At 45.1% G+C, this 16,675-nt stretch overlaps 1 protein-coding gene across 3 annotated transcripts in view; it reads right to left on the bottom strand.

The window, feature by feature from the left end:
• The window catches only part of LOC308120301 (regulator of G-protein signaling 6-like), a 62,963-nt gene extending 48,440 nt beyond the window's left edge, over nt 1-14,523 (bottom strand). For 2 of the 3 annotated variants that reach the window (XM_080480817.1, XM_080480818.1), the window contains exons 1-2: nt 14,098-14,503; nt 9,310-9,405 (exon numbers count right to left, since the gene is read on the bottom strand). In XM_080480817.1, the coding sequence (XP_080336943.1) occupies nt 9,310-9,393 (84 nt within the window). In that variant the 5' untranslated portion in view covers nt 9,394-9,405; nt 14,098-14,503. Of the gene's footprint in view, nt 1-9,309; nt 9,406-14,097 lie in introns of all 3 variants that reach the window. The other variant, XM_080480816.1, reaches the window with a different exon arrangement.
• Between the last annotated feature and the right edge of the window lie 2,152 nt (nt 14,524-16,675).

Below are 16,675 nucleotides of genomic sequence, written 5' to 3'. Positions count from 1 at the left end.
CGGAGGTGATACCCACAGCTCGCTGCTATCTTAAGTGCACATGGGAGGGGTGGATGTTGGCCCAGAGACGCCTCAGATGGAGGTTACTCTGGAATAGAGGACAGATATGCCCTCCACGGGGCCCCCAGGGCCACTTCAGAGAGACAAGAGAGTGTGACTCATGGGTGGCAGCAGGGAGACGGGCAGCGCAGCCTCCCTTCAAACCAACCAGCTGTCCGTCCCCGCTGGGGCTGCGAATCAATGGTGCAGGAAGTTGCCATTTAGAGTGATTTCATTTACTCTTGTCCGTCCCATTGACTGGTGGCTGTAATTTTATACACATTTATTTATCTGTGTAGAAGGTATTCAAATAAACCAGAGCTGGAACGTTTTCAGTGAAAGTAAATGCAGTTCCCGACTTGTCCACTAGGTGTCGCACTGTTAACGTATTGGTAGATATCATGTTGAAAAGCTCAAACCTGCAAATGCAATATAACACCTCACATGCAGTGAATGAATGTTCGTTACCTGAAGATAAATCATATCACCTATAAGCAACGATTCAGCAAGGCGAGCGAAGTAACAAAGTTATACCACAAGGGTGAATTCATGCAAATGTGCTTGCGAAAGTTTGCAGATAACCCCAAAGAAAAAATATCAGTTGTTCGGCAATCAGTGAACTGAAATGAGTTTCACACTCCTGCTGTAAACTATTCTTAAAGAGGCATTATGTGATATTTAAGTATTGTAACTTGAAGGCAGTAGTTAACTACTGTATAGCCAATTTATCCTCGCTTAAGCAACAACATTTTTAAGTATAAACAGAAAACGTGGGTCTGGGCCTCTGAAAACGCAACAAACAAGGTGGAATTTATTGAAGAAGCTCCATCTCCATGCAAATGGAAGAAAACACAACTTTTTAAATCGTGGCTACTGCACATGCGAGTCGCATGCACGGGTAGATGGACAGTAACAACAATGTTCCTCCACAGTGTCATGATTCCCAGTCCATATTCTCTTGGGACTTGGTCGTTTTTTTATTTTAGAGTCACCGTAACAACAATCCAACTAGTGTATTGTTCTCTGCATGCATGTGTGTGAAGTCTCATTACACCATAACAATAATTAATACTAGATTTTATTTGTAATGCATTTGCATTTAAGCAACCCTCAAAGTGCTACAGAGTTAAAAAAAAAATTAAAAAATTTAAATGTAAAAGGTTATCAGGGACATTTCATGACTAAATTAACACTATTAAGACATTTAGGAAAATGTGTTTTGGTTTTTTTAAAGGTACATTTTGTAATGGTTATGTATAGGTTGAATGCTGTCATTTTACAGAATAAAGTTGGGTTGTCTGCATTAACTGAACTGAAATGACTTGTGTTAATAATCTTTTAAAGAAGCCTCATGTATTAATTCAGTAATGTCACTTTTTTTGGACAGTGTTGAGCCAGAGCTTATCTTCAGTCGAGCACTTTTAAAATCCAGTCAGGGGTTTGTTTCTAACTAGTACATACAGAGTTTCAGCCTTGAACATATTTGTTATTAGAGCTGCATTTTTATAAAAAGAAATACAAATTTTAAGCAAAATTTCCATATCTGTCCAGACGAGCTACCTGGTTAGCTTGATAACTTCAGTAGACACATGGAGCATGATTTATAGACTTATTATCTCATTTTAAAGGGTTTTAAATAGAAAAAATATTCCAAAGTGCGACTTTAAACCTAATCAGCTGTCAGCCACGCCACATATGACATTAACTTATTTCTTCCTCTTTTGTCACATTAGCCTCAACAGCTATCCAGTGTGAAACGGGTGCAATAGCTCTTGTTAGTCACCTCAATAGGTTTTGCTGCAAGACCAAGCATCATTCTCATGAAAATTCCAACATATGTTCAAACAAAGCGGGATTATGCTGCTTCTTAACACACCGAAACCATAACAAATCCTTTCCTCACCCTGCTTCACATGTTCAGAAGCACATGCAAGGATAAAAATAACAAGTGATCATAAAAAAATGTGCTGGGTATAAATAAATGAATGGGCGGAGAGGGGGATATTATGTCTCAGAGGACCAGATATTTTTCTGAAGACGGAATGCTTGAAATGGACTTCAATTATTAATTAGCACGAAGCAGAAGAAAGGCCGGAAAAGAGAAAAGGAGGAGGAGAAAAGAAAAAGCTGTGTGGGAGTGTAAAAAAAAAAAAAAAGAAAGACAAATGGCTACCTACAGCCATTTCTGCCAGGTTTAGGCACAGTGGAGGATTTAGATGCGAACGCTGGCGGGCGGCGGTGGCCAGTGCTGAATGACGGGCCTGCAGTGGATTCACGTCGACCTCAGCCGACTCGCCATCTGAAGCTCAGCACAGACTGAGACAGGTTTACCGAGAGTGTCGACGACAACGTCACAAGATGCTAAGGCGAGCACATCGCTAACCATCTGGGGTGTTGCTGTGGTACTTTGTTTAAGCTTTTAGCATTTAGTACTCAACTGTTACTGTAACGCAAGCTAATGCTAATGTTGCTTACAGTCATGAAGTTGTCATGTGTTTTGATATTCCTTAAAACACTGAATGCAAAAAGAAGTTGATGGCGGCGATGAAGAGAAACCAGTGTACTTCTACCGTACACTCCAGATTGTGCAGTGAGCACTTTATTTCAGGGACATAAACACCACCTATAGCTAAGCTAACAATAGTTAAATCCACTTGGACGTTTAAGGCTAGCACCGTTTGTTAATATTGTTATTTGTGTCTCGTACTGTTCTCGGGAAGAAAAGTGAGTATCCTCTGTGCCCCGGTTACTTTCCAAGTCACTTCGCTTCACTCGCACCTGAGCAACGACAATGGAAAATCGGTGACTACAAGAAATTTGACGGACAGCTATCAGAGTGGTGCTCACATTAGCACTCTGTGATATTAGGACTGAGATGGACACGTGTAAAGGTTGTGTCAAGTTTACAACGATTCAAATACATGCAGGTTTTCTTTTTTGTGCATAACAAAGTAAACTTTGATTCTCCTTTAAACAGGAGGTTCTCAAAATGTAACTGTTGAGAATAGAGCTTTCTGTAACAGCTCAGGAAACCAGGACCGAGAAACAGCAGCTCTCCAACAAGCTTTCATCTATGATGAAAGTAATAGTGAGCTCACACACACACACACACTTGGAACCATATCGGTATGAGAGAAAAAGGAAACCTTTGTATAAATTAAGTTTGTAGGAAAACACAAACCAGTGCCAAGGGAGAGGGGTTGCGTTGGGTTGCCACTGTTTCTAAAAAGGCGTCTAACTCCCTTATACAGTGGTGTAGTAGTCGACTTTTGCCTTCTTTCAAGGCAGTCTGGAAATGCCTTTTTTTTTTTTTTTTAGAAACAGTGGCATGTAAGGCATGTACTCTATTTAGTGAAAATCCTTCCGTAGTATTTGCTCATTTATGTAATTTCAGTATAATTTGACCTGCCCTGCTTCTGATTGGCTCGTCAGCCCGCATGCTGCATGGTAAACAGGCATTAACCAATCGAATCAGGGGATACAGTGAGTACTAGCCAATCAGAGGCAGAGTTGGGCGGATCATTCGAGGGAGGGGAAAACTGCATCCATCACACCTGATGCATATAAATAAATGGCAGCATGTTGCAACTAGACGTCAGAAATATAGGTGAAAATAGACAACAGGATGAGTTATCTTCAGAAGACCAGAAATGTCCTCGGTAAATTCCACCTGTCGACTGTTTGAAGTAGTGCAGCCCGCAGGTCGAGCTCGTACTGTGCATCACGATTACAGCAGCAAATAAAAAAATCCTCTGAGTGTACGGAGCCAAAAGATAATTTTCAACAGACTCTTTTCTGTAAATAGAGTGTAAACCATGTCCAAAGGCCGCGGGCACCAAGACGTGGCTCCAAACTTCCTCTCACAGTTCTCCACTAATAGCTCCTAAAAGCCCCATGGATGGAGGGTTGGGGGGGGACACACACTACCGTGTGCTAATGCTGGGTAAGTCGCCTTCAGGTATGCCACGAAGGATTATCCAATCACACGTTTAATAGTTTAAATGAAAGGAAGAAGCAACGCAGCACAAATCCTCAATCCTCTCTCCATGTAGCAACCCGAAAAAGGGTCTCGGTCCAAAAGTCACAGAGGTGAAAAACGGGGAGGACACATTCACACATTCACACACTCACACACACACACATGCTCTCAGGCAGGAGAGATGTTAGCTATTAATAGTTTGTGAGCTTTACCCCATCAGAACAGTAAAGTGGCCTCTCTCCTCAGCTTAATTGCATTTCCTGGCACAGCAGTGTCTCTCTTCATGGTTGGATTTGCTTTTTTTTTGCGAGTCTCCTGGTGCCAGCTCCTTGTTCATCTACCCAACATATTCTCTTCTGCAGAGCGCTGCAAACAGAGCAAAGGACAATCCACAGCCAGGCACAGGTAGTGTGTATTAAAGTTACTCTACCACAGTCCACACGGGAAAAATGAAAAATGTGGGACGCAGTTTTAGTTGTTGATGTACATCTCTGACACGTTGTCAATATCGTTCTGAAGGAAATTTGTCATTACACTCACGCGTATTTCCAGCATTTCTATTTCACAGATTATTCCCCGGTTTGTTGACATTTGCGATCACGAAGATTTCCAGAGATTCCCGAGGCATTGTACCACAAGATCCCGTTTGTAGACTTGGTCTCGCAAAATCTTGTTTCACACCAGAGAACATTCAGACTATTCTCGTGGCTTGAAAACTCTTTCTTTGAGAAAGTCTGGCTTGTTTTTGTGCCGAATTGGTCAAATGTTGATATTTTCACTTGAGCTGCCTCGACACCGTCTGTGATATCCCAGAAACCCTTGCTCGCAGGTTTCCAAACATCACATCAGTTGGGAAAACATAAACACAGTGTGTGTGTGTGTGTGTGTGTGTGTGTGTGTGTGTGTGTGTGTGTGTGTGTGTGTGTGTGTGTGTGTGTGTGTGTGTGTGTGTGTGAGGACTGAAACCAGATTGCACACTAACCCAAGGGGGCTCATGGCCGTGGCGAGCAAAAATGAAGGTCCACAGGAGGGAGAACAAAACAATTTAGATGAAAACATGTTTCAGGATCAAGCTTGTGACCTGGACAAAGTAACAGTGAGACAAGTAGTTACTTTTAATTTAGGAGTAAATCACCAGGAAATGAATGTAAGTCAATGTAACACAACTTATGTGAACATAAAGCATTTGTGCATCTTGTGTGACGTGTGAGCATGCTATCTCGGTCTCGTTTACATAGAACATTGACGTTTGAAGTGAAAACGCATCGTTATTTGTGTTCATTTCAGGAAAACTTTTGCGTTTGCACGACAATGTGTTGAAAACGATGTCTGTTTACACGGAAATGGCAGAAAAGCTGAAACCGATGTAATTAACATGCCGGGCCACAAGTGGGTGATGTTGGTTGTTTTTGTACTGAAACCACAACCGCACACGCGCACAGAGAACAATGCAAAATAACTATTAACAATGGCGGGAACACGGACATTCATATGGACCGAAGAAGAAGCCGGATTGCTATTCCAGGTGACTGTCAACTATAAAACTACAAAGTCCCGGGATGATATGAACTGGGAGTCATGACACTCTGGAGGCAAACATTGTTGTTATTGTCCACCTACTGAGCATGTGCAGAAGCACTATTTCCTATGGCCATAGTGCTCATGCGCAGTAGCAGTGTTACAGAAAAGATGCTTTTTTTCCGCTTCAACGGAGATGGAATTGGAGTTGGAGCATTTCCGAAAAGTTTCACCTCAGGATGCATTTTCAAAGAGTTGCGTTTTTAGTAACTTGGAACACCACTGTCGTGTAAACGGAGCCAAAAGCAGACAAAACATTTCAACTAATTTTGATTGTAAAAAATGTATTTGAATAATTGTGATAACAGAAAGTATATCGGACAGGAGGTTTGGATCCGCTGCTGCTCCTGATTGCAGCAGTTCTAGCAGAATTTAGGAAACAAATGTAAATCAATGTCCAGTCCCCATAAGGCACAGAAACATAGAGTGTTTGTATGCTTCTTGAGGCGGTAAGGCGTCCTGCACTTATTGGATTGTTGTGCTTGCCATCCTCTTTTCATGGGAGGAGAGAGACGGAGGAGACTGCAGCACCTCCGCTGCACGGACAGAGACGACTCCCCCTCTCCCGAGCACTCAGCCTCTCTAATGGCTAAATACATCACTCTCACCTTTGTCTAACTGCCTACACGGTTAACTTAATACTGTTTTTTCCCCAGCAGATACAGCCGCATAAGTGAAGTCGTTTTAACCCTTAACTTTGAAATATTTGACAAAGTGCTCTGCAATATTTGCATCTGTGGGGACCGCGCTGGGTGCAGTCAGATGTCTTCCAGCTGACAGGAGGCTTAAAGCCTTCATGATGAGGCTGACAGTGTTTTTCCCAGGCGACAGAGCATATTGCGAGCCATCTGCCTCACTGCAAGCAGCTTCTTCACATCGCACCGCGCCGGCCACCCGCCGAGACCAGAGGCCATGGGCGCTCAGCCCTCAAAGACCCAGCACCTAGCCGCAGTGAGGCTTCTTTGACGTCTTAAGTTGGGCAGACACTGAGGTCACAGGTCACAGTGCAGGAAGGGGTAACGTTTCCGATATGCCAAAGCATTTCGGTGAAGGCAAACCGCGGAACATACCCAGTCTCAAGAGTTTGAACTAAACCGTAGGTGAGATCCAAAGAGAACTGTCACACTTGTGGCTTTCTAAAGCTTATTCTTTATTTCTAATTCACCTCTGTTAAACACACAAACTCAAACATTCAGTTTTGACGATAACTTTCACACCTCATAGTGAGAAGACCCCCGGTTTGAGTCCCGGTTGGGTCACGGGGGATTTCTGTAGAGTTTGCATGTTTTCACTGGATTTTGTTAAGGTACTCGAACTGTGTGTGTGTGTGTGTGTGTGTGTGTGTGTGTGTGTGTGTGTGTGTGTGTGTGCGTGCGTGCGTGCGTGCGTGTGTGTGTGTGTTGTTTCATACCTTTACAGAGTAAATAAGGCCCTATTTACACGTTTCAAGTGAAAACACAGCATGATTGCGTTTTTGTTTCACAAAAGTTTCACGTTTCCACGGCAACGATTTGAAAATGATGTCTGTCTATATGGGAACAGCACAGACGCCGAAAACGATGCAGTTAGCTTGCCGAGCTTCGAGTTAGCGCTGTTGGTTGTTTTTGTAATAAGACCACAGGCATGTTTGAAGAGAACAATACGCTATAAGCACAAACAATAACTAGTAGACCAACATTCGATGTGATGCACATGTGCAGTAGCAGCATTTCAGAAAAGTTGCATTTTCCTCTGTTTTAATGGAGACAGAGTCGGAATGTTTTTATTCTTATCAATGTAAAAATATGTAAAAAAATTATTATGTAGCCCTGTTGTGTTCAGAGTTTCTTGTTTTTTACCACAAACATTTCTAAAGAAGCACATTTTTTTTTTTTTTTTTTCAAAGGGGCCGAAAATCCTGTCACTCTCAGAATCATCTGTCTGTTGTCACTGCGAATGAGCGAAACATGAAATGATGAACATTCCCTCAGGCGGCATCCTGACAAGCGAAAAAACTAGCCTCTTAAATGCGTTGCCTGCGGGCATGTGTAGCGTTACGTAATGAAGCTGCGCCGTGAAATCCACAAAGATACCCAGTGTTACATGCAACAACAGTATGTTCTCTCCTGCAGCGTGACAGCAGGGGGGGTGGGGGGTGGGTGGTGGGGGGGGTGGATGCTCAACGCTGCATAAACGATGAATCTGTTACCGTGCAGAACGGACGCACAAACACTCACAAACCGCTGCTTCTGTGTGACGGTGAAATCTAGGGTTCAGGCCTTTTGTTATATGCAATTATTGGTAATCACTTCTGGATTCCTGGTAGATACTTTAGGAGGCTGGAAGTGCTCACACTGCTGTGTGTGTGTGTGTGTGTGTGTGTGTGTGTGTGTGTGTGTGTGTGTGTGTGTGTGTGTGTGTGTGTGTGTGTGTGTGTGTGTGTGTGTGTGTGTGTGTGTGTGTGTGTGTGTGTGTGTGTGTGTGTGTGTGTGTATATGTGTTTACAGTAGGAGAGTGAGTTGTTGCTGGCAGTGCATTTTCACCACCTCCTATCCTGCCAACTGCTGACGTGTGACACTTTGTTGTGCGTGCACGATGCCAGGAGCATTATGAACACAGGCAGCATGAGAGGCTTATCCAGAGTGCAAAGGATGTCCTGACAGTTTTCCAGGTGAGCTGGAAGTGTTTATTACACAGATTTATTAAAAAAAAAAAATTGAAAAAATAAAAAATCCTTAAGCTGGCCGTGTAGCTGTTGACAGCCAGAATATTCCTGGTTGGAGTCCAGGAGTTTGCATATGCATGCAATCGTTGTAAGTCCAAAAAAAGACGTCTTTGAGCTGACTTTTGAATGCTCATTAATGTGAATTTTTCTATCTGGATGGAGTCCTGAACTCTTACGCAGTTACCAACTAAAAGAGGACATTTTTACCAACTGACAAAGTCATAATTCCCACATCCGGCTGCTAATCTGTTTACCTCTCGTTACGAACGGACAGTCATTAGGAGCGAGATGAAACCAAAAATAAATTGGGACAGCGAGACAGAATCTGACAACTGCGGCCTGCTCGCAGCTCGCTTTTTTTGTATAATCAAGGCAGAAAGCTTGTTGCCAGAAAGTGGATCTCTTGGTTAAAGTCTGATCAAAAGATTATTATTTTTTTTTTCGAGAAGCTGCCATAGCAGAGAAATAACAAGCTATTGGTCAGAGTTAAAGGGGGGGGGGGGTTACCCACGCTCTAACTGCCCAATCCCAGCCACTTCTCTCCATACATCCACGTAATTAGCCCCCGTTGCTGCTAACCCCCTCCAATCAAACAGCTGCTATCGAGAGCGAGATGCCACGGGGAGGAGGTAATTACCCATGACACTGAAATGGCCCCTCGCTGCCCCAACCCCTGGATAAAGAGGAGATTGAGAGCTTATTAAAACGTAGGAGGGCTGAAGTTTGTGATGGACACGGCGGTGGGGAGAGTCTCCTGGAGGCAGATTAGGGACGGAGCGAGGCCGAGCGCAGCGTCTTTCAAAGATGGTTGAAACGGAAGCTTCCTGACACCTGACAGCGAAAACCGGAGTGTGGGAGATGCACACTGATACGGACCAGCGCGCTGTCAGGAGCCTGTATGCAGGTCATTGGTTCTCAGCGAATGTTTCTCACGTCATGTATGGCGCGCACACACACACACACACACACACAGACAAACACGCACACACACACACACGGAAAGCCTTGCCTTTCTGTAGACAATCATATTGGGGGAGTCTTCCTCTGGATCAGTGGCGCCCGAGCCTCCCTGGTCTTTGGACCCCTCCGCCATTGTCTCAGAGTCCTTTAAAGACAAAAGGAAAATATAGCACTATATGTACAACCAGACCAAGTGACAATTTGATAAACATCAGACAGCATTTCCATTTCCCCGGAGATCCTAAATTCCTCTCATGTTTTCTGTCAGAACGCAGGCTGCCGCCTCGGAACGGAGACGCCTGTCACAGCGGAGACAGATAAGAGCCCAGGTAGCCTGACGTACCATGAATATTAACTAAGGTACCAAGTCAGATCATGAACATGCAATATGACAGTGTATTACAGGCAGGGCAAGGTAACCCGATGGAGCTCCGAGGACTGAAGAGGAGCTCGGGGGCTTTAAAGCGGCACCATGGCAAAGTCCTGCCCGGTGTTTGCGTTACGTCACAGAGGGAGTCCGTCCTTCTCCAGGCCTCCACGGTGTCTTTCTGTTTTGTTTTTTGAGGACATGCTTTTACTCTTGTTTCAGACTGTAGGAGCTGGTTTAGATTGTCTTAAAGTTTGGATATGACCTGGGTTTAACCCGGTTGGAGGCTTTGGCCTGGGATGGCTATTGAGTCAACCAGGTTATAGCTTGGATTTAGCATGGTTTCATATTAGTTATTAGACCTGGTTTAGACTGGTTTATTGTATTTCGGCCTGGGACTGGCCTTGTAATTCAGAACTTACTGGACTGGATTTAGATTGGTTTAAATGTGTGTGTGTGTGTGTGTGTGTGTGTGTGTGTGTGTGTGTGTGTGTGTGTGTGTGTGTGTGTGTGTGTGTGTGTGTGTGTGTGTGTGTGTGTGTGTGTGTGTGTGTGTGTGTGTGTGTGTATTCGACAGCATTCAAACTAGTTTCAGTGCATCGTCAAATTGTCTTTTAACATTGATATCCATTGCATTAAAATCCCATTTGGACTATCACATACTGTATCTTTAAAGGAAGAAATCTATGGTTGTAACTGAGTAATTACCCTGTGTAAAGTTAGAAAGTTGTAAACACTGTCAATGGATGATTGGTGAAAGTGGATTCTTGTCAGTTGATGAAACAGATCTTTAGTTGCCGTATTTGAAACTAGACCGAAAGTGAAGGCCACTAAACTCTGGAGAGCTGCGGTACATTGTGTCGCCACTAATGATGTGTACGGCACAGATGTGTGTCTACAACACGCAGCGGCTGCAGCTGTGAAGCTGATGAGTCATTTTTCCCCCCCGCTGTTGGTAATGAATGAACCTTCCGCCGAGGTGATGCCGATAGTTAAAGTGTGGTTAGTGCCGGCCACCGTGCGCGTGTGCTGCTGTTTGTAAGCTCAGCATTAGTAAGCGTTGACTCCATTAACTGCAATCATGCGACGGTTACCTCTGATCCGCCTGCACTCGCCACATTAACCTCCGCGGGCTTCATGCTCTGAGAGCTGCTGTTACAGGATTTATTTACAACCTCCACACGGTTCCCGTCGCTCTCTCTTACCCTGCGTCCGCACACGCACTTACACACTCGCTCGCTCTCGGGAGAATTCCTTCTGCTTAAGTAAGGTTTTGCGCCGCGTCCTCCACTGGCGACTGGACTTCAGCGAGCCCCCTTAGCCCCATCCAGCCCTGGTCGCCGACAGCTCCAGTGGGACTAACCAGGTTAAATCAGAGCTTTTTAACCTGAGGGAGTAGGGGCGTCCCCCACACAATGTGTCCCCTTCAGCATTATATTGAATAAATGCAGTTTTTTTTGATTTTAGACAGGTTTAGTCTGGCTTACGGCTTGATTGGGTTTTCCCTCGTTTTCAAATCAGCTATTGAACCCGGATTAGACTGGTTTACAATTCGGTTTAGTCATGTTTCAAACTCGTTATAGGGGCATGTTCAGACTGGTATACAAGTTGGGTATGAACTGATTTTAGTCTGGTTAAAGACTAGTTATTGGATTGGGTGTAAACTGGTTTATTGGAGTAGGTTTCTACGAGTTTACAAAATTGGTATGACCTGGGTGAAGCCCAGTTTACGACTAGTTATTGGCATTTAGACTGGTTCAAAGCCGGGTTTCACCTTTCGGTTTAGCCTTGTTTCAGACTTGTTGGTTTGGGTTTTGGCCAGGGTGAGACATTCTCCAGACAAGTTTTGTTATATTTAGACTGACTTAACACCTTGGATTTCACCTTGTTTCAAACTAGCTATTGGGTTTAAAGTGACTTAAAAAGACTGGACCAAATTCAGACTAGTTTCTTAGTGAGCTTTAAGCCTTTGGTGCAGAACAAGCCGGCTACACACTGTGCGATTTTAACAATCTTACAAGTTCACGGCGAGCCACACTGTTTGATATGAATGTAAATACTTTAGAAATGACGCTAAATTGCAGCTACGACCTACGTGAGTTGACTTGATTGCTCATGAATTAAACATCCCAGCCATTCACGAAAAAAGAAACGAGCGGAATATGAACGGCGCCCCTCGCCCTTGTCTCATTGACAGAAGCCTTTTTTGACGTGTCTTGCCATTGTAGCTGCAAAGCATCTAATTAGGTTTAGCGCCAGTGTCACGCTGATCAGTACGTCATTTCATAGTGCATTCCTATTGTTTAGTTAGTTGACGTAGGTCACAGCAGCAGTTTCATTGTGAGATGATCACCACAGATTTCTGACTGTATTCTATCGCAGGGTGTCTTTGGTGGACGAGACCATGACAACAGCCACAACGGAAAATTGCATTGCCTAGCAGCCTTTAGCTGTTGAATGTGGTTTAGACTTGTTTACAATTCTGGACTGCAACACGACCACTTAGCCCCATCCAGCCTTGCTCACTAAACAGGTTAAATCAGGGCGTCTTTGACCTGTGGGTGGATGGACGTCCCCCACATGGAGCTTGACCCGTTTCAACTCATAATCTACACACGCTTAGTCACATACATACTGACTGAATGCTGTTTTTTTTTATTTTTTTTTTAATGGGCCATCAAAGCGAATCAAAACAACTTGCAGCAGATTCTCCACAACATTCAAGGTCAACACTTCATATGTTTCTCACATTGTAAGATAATATTGGTAGCAGCTGTTTGGATCCATCCATATTCTACATCGCTTAATTCTGTGCTGGGTCACTGGGCGCTGGAGCAAATCCCTACTGACTATGGGCGAGGGCAGGATGCATCCTGGACAGGTCGCCAGTCCATCACAGGACAAACACACACACACTCATATTCACCCCTAGGGGCAATTTAAGGTCACTAATTAGCCCATGAAACCCATGAGGAGAACATCCGAACCACACACAGTCAGTATTGTCGCCAGTATTTGAACTTCTCGCTGTGAGTCGAGAGAACTAACCACTGCTCAACCGTGCGGCTGCAGTTTGGACGCGTAAGCAATAAAAATACATCAACTGTTCACTAATTACATGCTTTTTATATAAGCATGTAAGTCTTTATATGTAGTCTGCAGCCGCCGGAACTGTCAGGCTGAGAGCAACGTTTCTCTCTATTACAGAGACAATAAATCCATTTGAGATTTGATAAAAATTATTTCTCGTTTTACGTTCAACTCATCTGTTTTTATCATAATTTATCTGCAAAAACAAACATGATTACTGGAAAAAGAATCCCCCAGACGCCCAGATTTCCCAGCGGTTGCGATCCCCCCCGAGGCTCCCTGGGTTAAACCATTTCAAGAGTTTTAACCGAAAAAGAGAGGTTGGCTGGTGGATCACACAGTTACCACATCTAGAATCTTTATTTTTTTGTGTGTGGGGGGGGTGATCCAATATGAGAAAAGGATAAATCCGCGCCGGCCACACAGCTCTTTGGGCCTGGAAACAGTGCGGGCACACGTGAGCGGGCACAATATGAAGCCGACATACATTAACTGAATTAGTAACGCCGCTTCTTGCCGGGGAGGGATTTGCCGGAGTTGAATTATGTAATTGCATCTGTGCGATGTTGCAAGTTTAACAACTGCCGGATGGATGATGGGAACTGGGGAAGTGTGAAAATTCACCACGTCACCGGCTTGCGCAACACGCAAAAGGTGGCTCCACTGCTCCAGTTGGACACTTTAATCTATTACGGCGTGGCGATGCGCATGAGTGAATAAGTAATCATCCGCTCTCGCCTCGCTGTTTGTTATTGCCACCATGCAGAAGTGCGGGGAGCAGCACTCCCCATTGGCCGACACGTCTGTGCCCTTTTTAGAGTCTGAGCACATTAGACAGCTAATCTTTGCGTCCGCCTCAAGGGCCACATGGAGGCGCAAGGTATGGATTGCACAGCACCTGCTTAAAGGAAACAATGGCGGGGCAAAAGCTCCCCCGGGGATGGACGTGCAGCTGTAATTCTAGAGAGCAACTTCCTCCCGATGGAGCGGCTCAACCATGCAAATCAAAGTCCAGGGTAGAGGCCGGTCCGAGATGTTGATTTAAAGCCCGCGAGCAGCTTGAACGTCCTCCTGCACGAGCAAACAGCAGTTTATTGGAGACGACAAACACTCAGGGAGCGGAGCCCCCCCTGCAAAGGACTCGGATAAACAAAGGTCCAGCCAAGTGAAGCAAAGTGGGCAAAGAGTTCACACACACACACACACACACACACACACACACACACACACACACACACACACACACACACACACACACACACACACACACACACACACACACACACACACACACACACACACACACACACACTCCCAGCATCCCACTGCAACACCACATCTGTGACACCTGGCAGCTGCCAACACTGGAGCATCGATTACCTGAAAGCCAAAGTAACGTCTGGTCCACTCTGCTCCCCCCTGGTTGGCTCCCCCCTTAGCAACAAGCAGCAGGCAGGTCCATGGTGGAATTGGCAGAAGAAGAAGAAGAAGTGGAAGAAGAAGGAGAAGGAGGGAGAAGGGGATGAAACCAGTCAAGCAAAGCGCGAGGAAGAGAGGAATACACAGAGAGAGAGAGAGAGAGAGAGAGAGAGAGAGAGAGAGAGAGAGAGAGAGAGAGAGAGAGAATCTGGCTGGTCACTGCAGTATTCCTCTAGACCTCCTCCTCTTCCTCCTCCTCCTCTTCTTCCTCCTCTCTCTTCACGGGTCCTGCCTTGCCCCGGCAGTTCAGGAGATCCTCACATGCGTGCACCTCGTTCATCCCCCCTCTCTCCCTCCGTCTGCATGTGTTCCAGCCTGAGCCAGAGCGAAAGAGGGAGTGTTGTGAGAGATGGAGAGAGACAGAGAGAGAGAGAGAGAGAGAGAGAGAGAGAGAGAGAGAGAGAGAGAGAGAGAGAGAGAGAGAGAGAGAGATGCTGTGCAACAGAGAGGGGCAGATCAAGTTGAAAAAGGGGGAGGGATGAAGGAATTAGAGAGAATATAAAGAGGAGGAGGGAGGAAGAGAGGGAGAGAGAGAGAGAGAGAGAGATATTTCAGTGGAAAGGAGGGCAGGGAGATGCACACTGCAGCAGCGCCCACTGATGCTGAAAATAAGAAACATTTCATTAAGCGGATATTGAAATGCTAATATAAAAACAAGTTACTGAGAGCACACACACACACACACACACACACACACACACACACACACACACACACACACACACACACACACACACACACACACACACACACACACACACACACACACACACACACACACAACTATAAATACATATTCCAGACGCTTTGAACAGGCGGCCTCAGAGATAACACATTCCACTTTCCATTCATCTCTGCTTTCCTCAAGCCATCCAAACATTTCCCCACAACTTCTGTTAGTATATCTGGGGCTCACATGTTCTCCTCCTCCTTTTCCTCTTTCTCTTCCTCCTCTGTCTCCCTCTCTCTTCATGGAAAGCCAGGAATCATTCAAGCTTAAATGGCAAGCCAAATGAATAAACCTTTTTTTTTTTCTTTCCCCCCCTCTCTCTTTCTTTCTTCTTCCTGCAGTAAACGAGATCCCAAAAGCCCCCGAGGAAGAGGCTCCACAAATACATGGCATGGCCAATTTGTGAATGCATGCATGCAGAGTGGTGAACACACACACACACACACGCACACGCACACACACACACACACACACACACACACACACACACACACACACACACACACACACACACACACACACACACACACACACACACACACACACACACACACACACACACACACACACACACACACACACACACACACACACACACACACACAGATGTTTGTGTTGACAGAACCGGTTCACCAGCTATCACAGAGAGTCTCTCTGCTGGCTCCCCCACCAGACTAATGGTATCTGAGCAGAGGTCCGGCCTCCGTCCCCTCCTGGCTTTGGGAAATGTTCACATGTTGGGGGAAAAGAAGACCTTGACTGCAGGTTTTACTCGGGCAGGACGGATGAAAAGCCCAACTTCTGGTTATTAAAAGGACAATTTGTTCCGCGCGTTTCTCAAGGCAAAGAAGCAGATTAAAATTTGAACAGCTCCAAACTGCTGTTCTCAGTGAACGCGGTAACCAAGGGAAACCGAGGTCACACACCCGCGTGGAGCGGCGTGTCTGCTGGAGTGTGAAAACGTGCTCGCCCTCAAACAGTTCTCTCAGATCGGCAGGAAAAGAGCGGCACTGTGTAGTACATCTCCCCTCCCTTAAAATTAATAGAGATCAGCTATCACATTTACCTTCCTGCAGAGCTACAGTGACCACCAATCCCTGCTGATTAGAACTACACACACACACACACACAATCCACTCTGACCAGCGTGTCTTCCTGTCCCATGCCGGCATTAAGAAGTGTGGTCATTAACAAGGTGACAGACAGGCAGACAGACAGGGACTCCTCTAATCTGCTTTAAGAGAGCCTGTCCGGCTATAATCTGCATTAATGTGAAATTATTGAACGGACACACACACACACACACACACACACACACACACACACACACACACACACACACACACACACACACACACACACACTTCACCAGAATGAAACAATTTGGAGACATACAATTGTGAGAACATATGCAAATGAGCAACAATTTGTAGAGGAATAGATTTTTATTTGCAAATGTTGAAAGTTGTTAGAAGTCATGACGTACAAGCTAGAATTGTGTGACCCTTGCAGCTTGTCTAGCAATGGACGCACCCCTATGTGACAGTCATATGAGACAACTGAGAAGTGTTGCACGTATAAACATGGTCCGAAGCTCTAAACCGGAGGGTGTCAAACATAAGGCCCGTGTGCCAAAATTGGCCAGCAAGAGGCTCCAATCTGGCCGGATGAATCATTAAGCAATTTGTAAAAATCTTTAAAGAAAACATCGAGTTCAGCAAATGTCTTAGCCGTGGACACAACACTGTC

The sequence above is a fragment of the Lipophrys pholis genome (assembly GCF_963383615.2).
Source record: "Lipophrys pholis genome assembly, chromosome: 14".
Taxonomy (NCBI): Eukaryota; Metazoa; Chordata; class Actinopteri; order Blenniiformes; family Blenniidae; genus Lipophrys; species Lipophrys pholis.
Note: the sequence above shows the minus strand (reverse complement) of the source record. Positions and strands in the feature narration are given on the sequence as shown.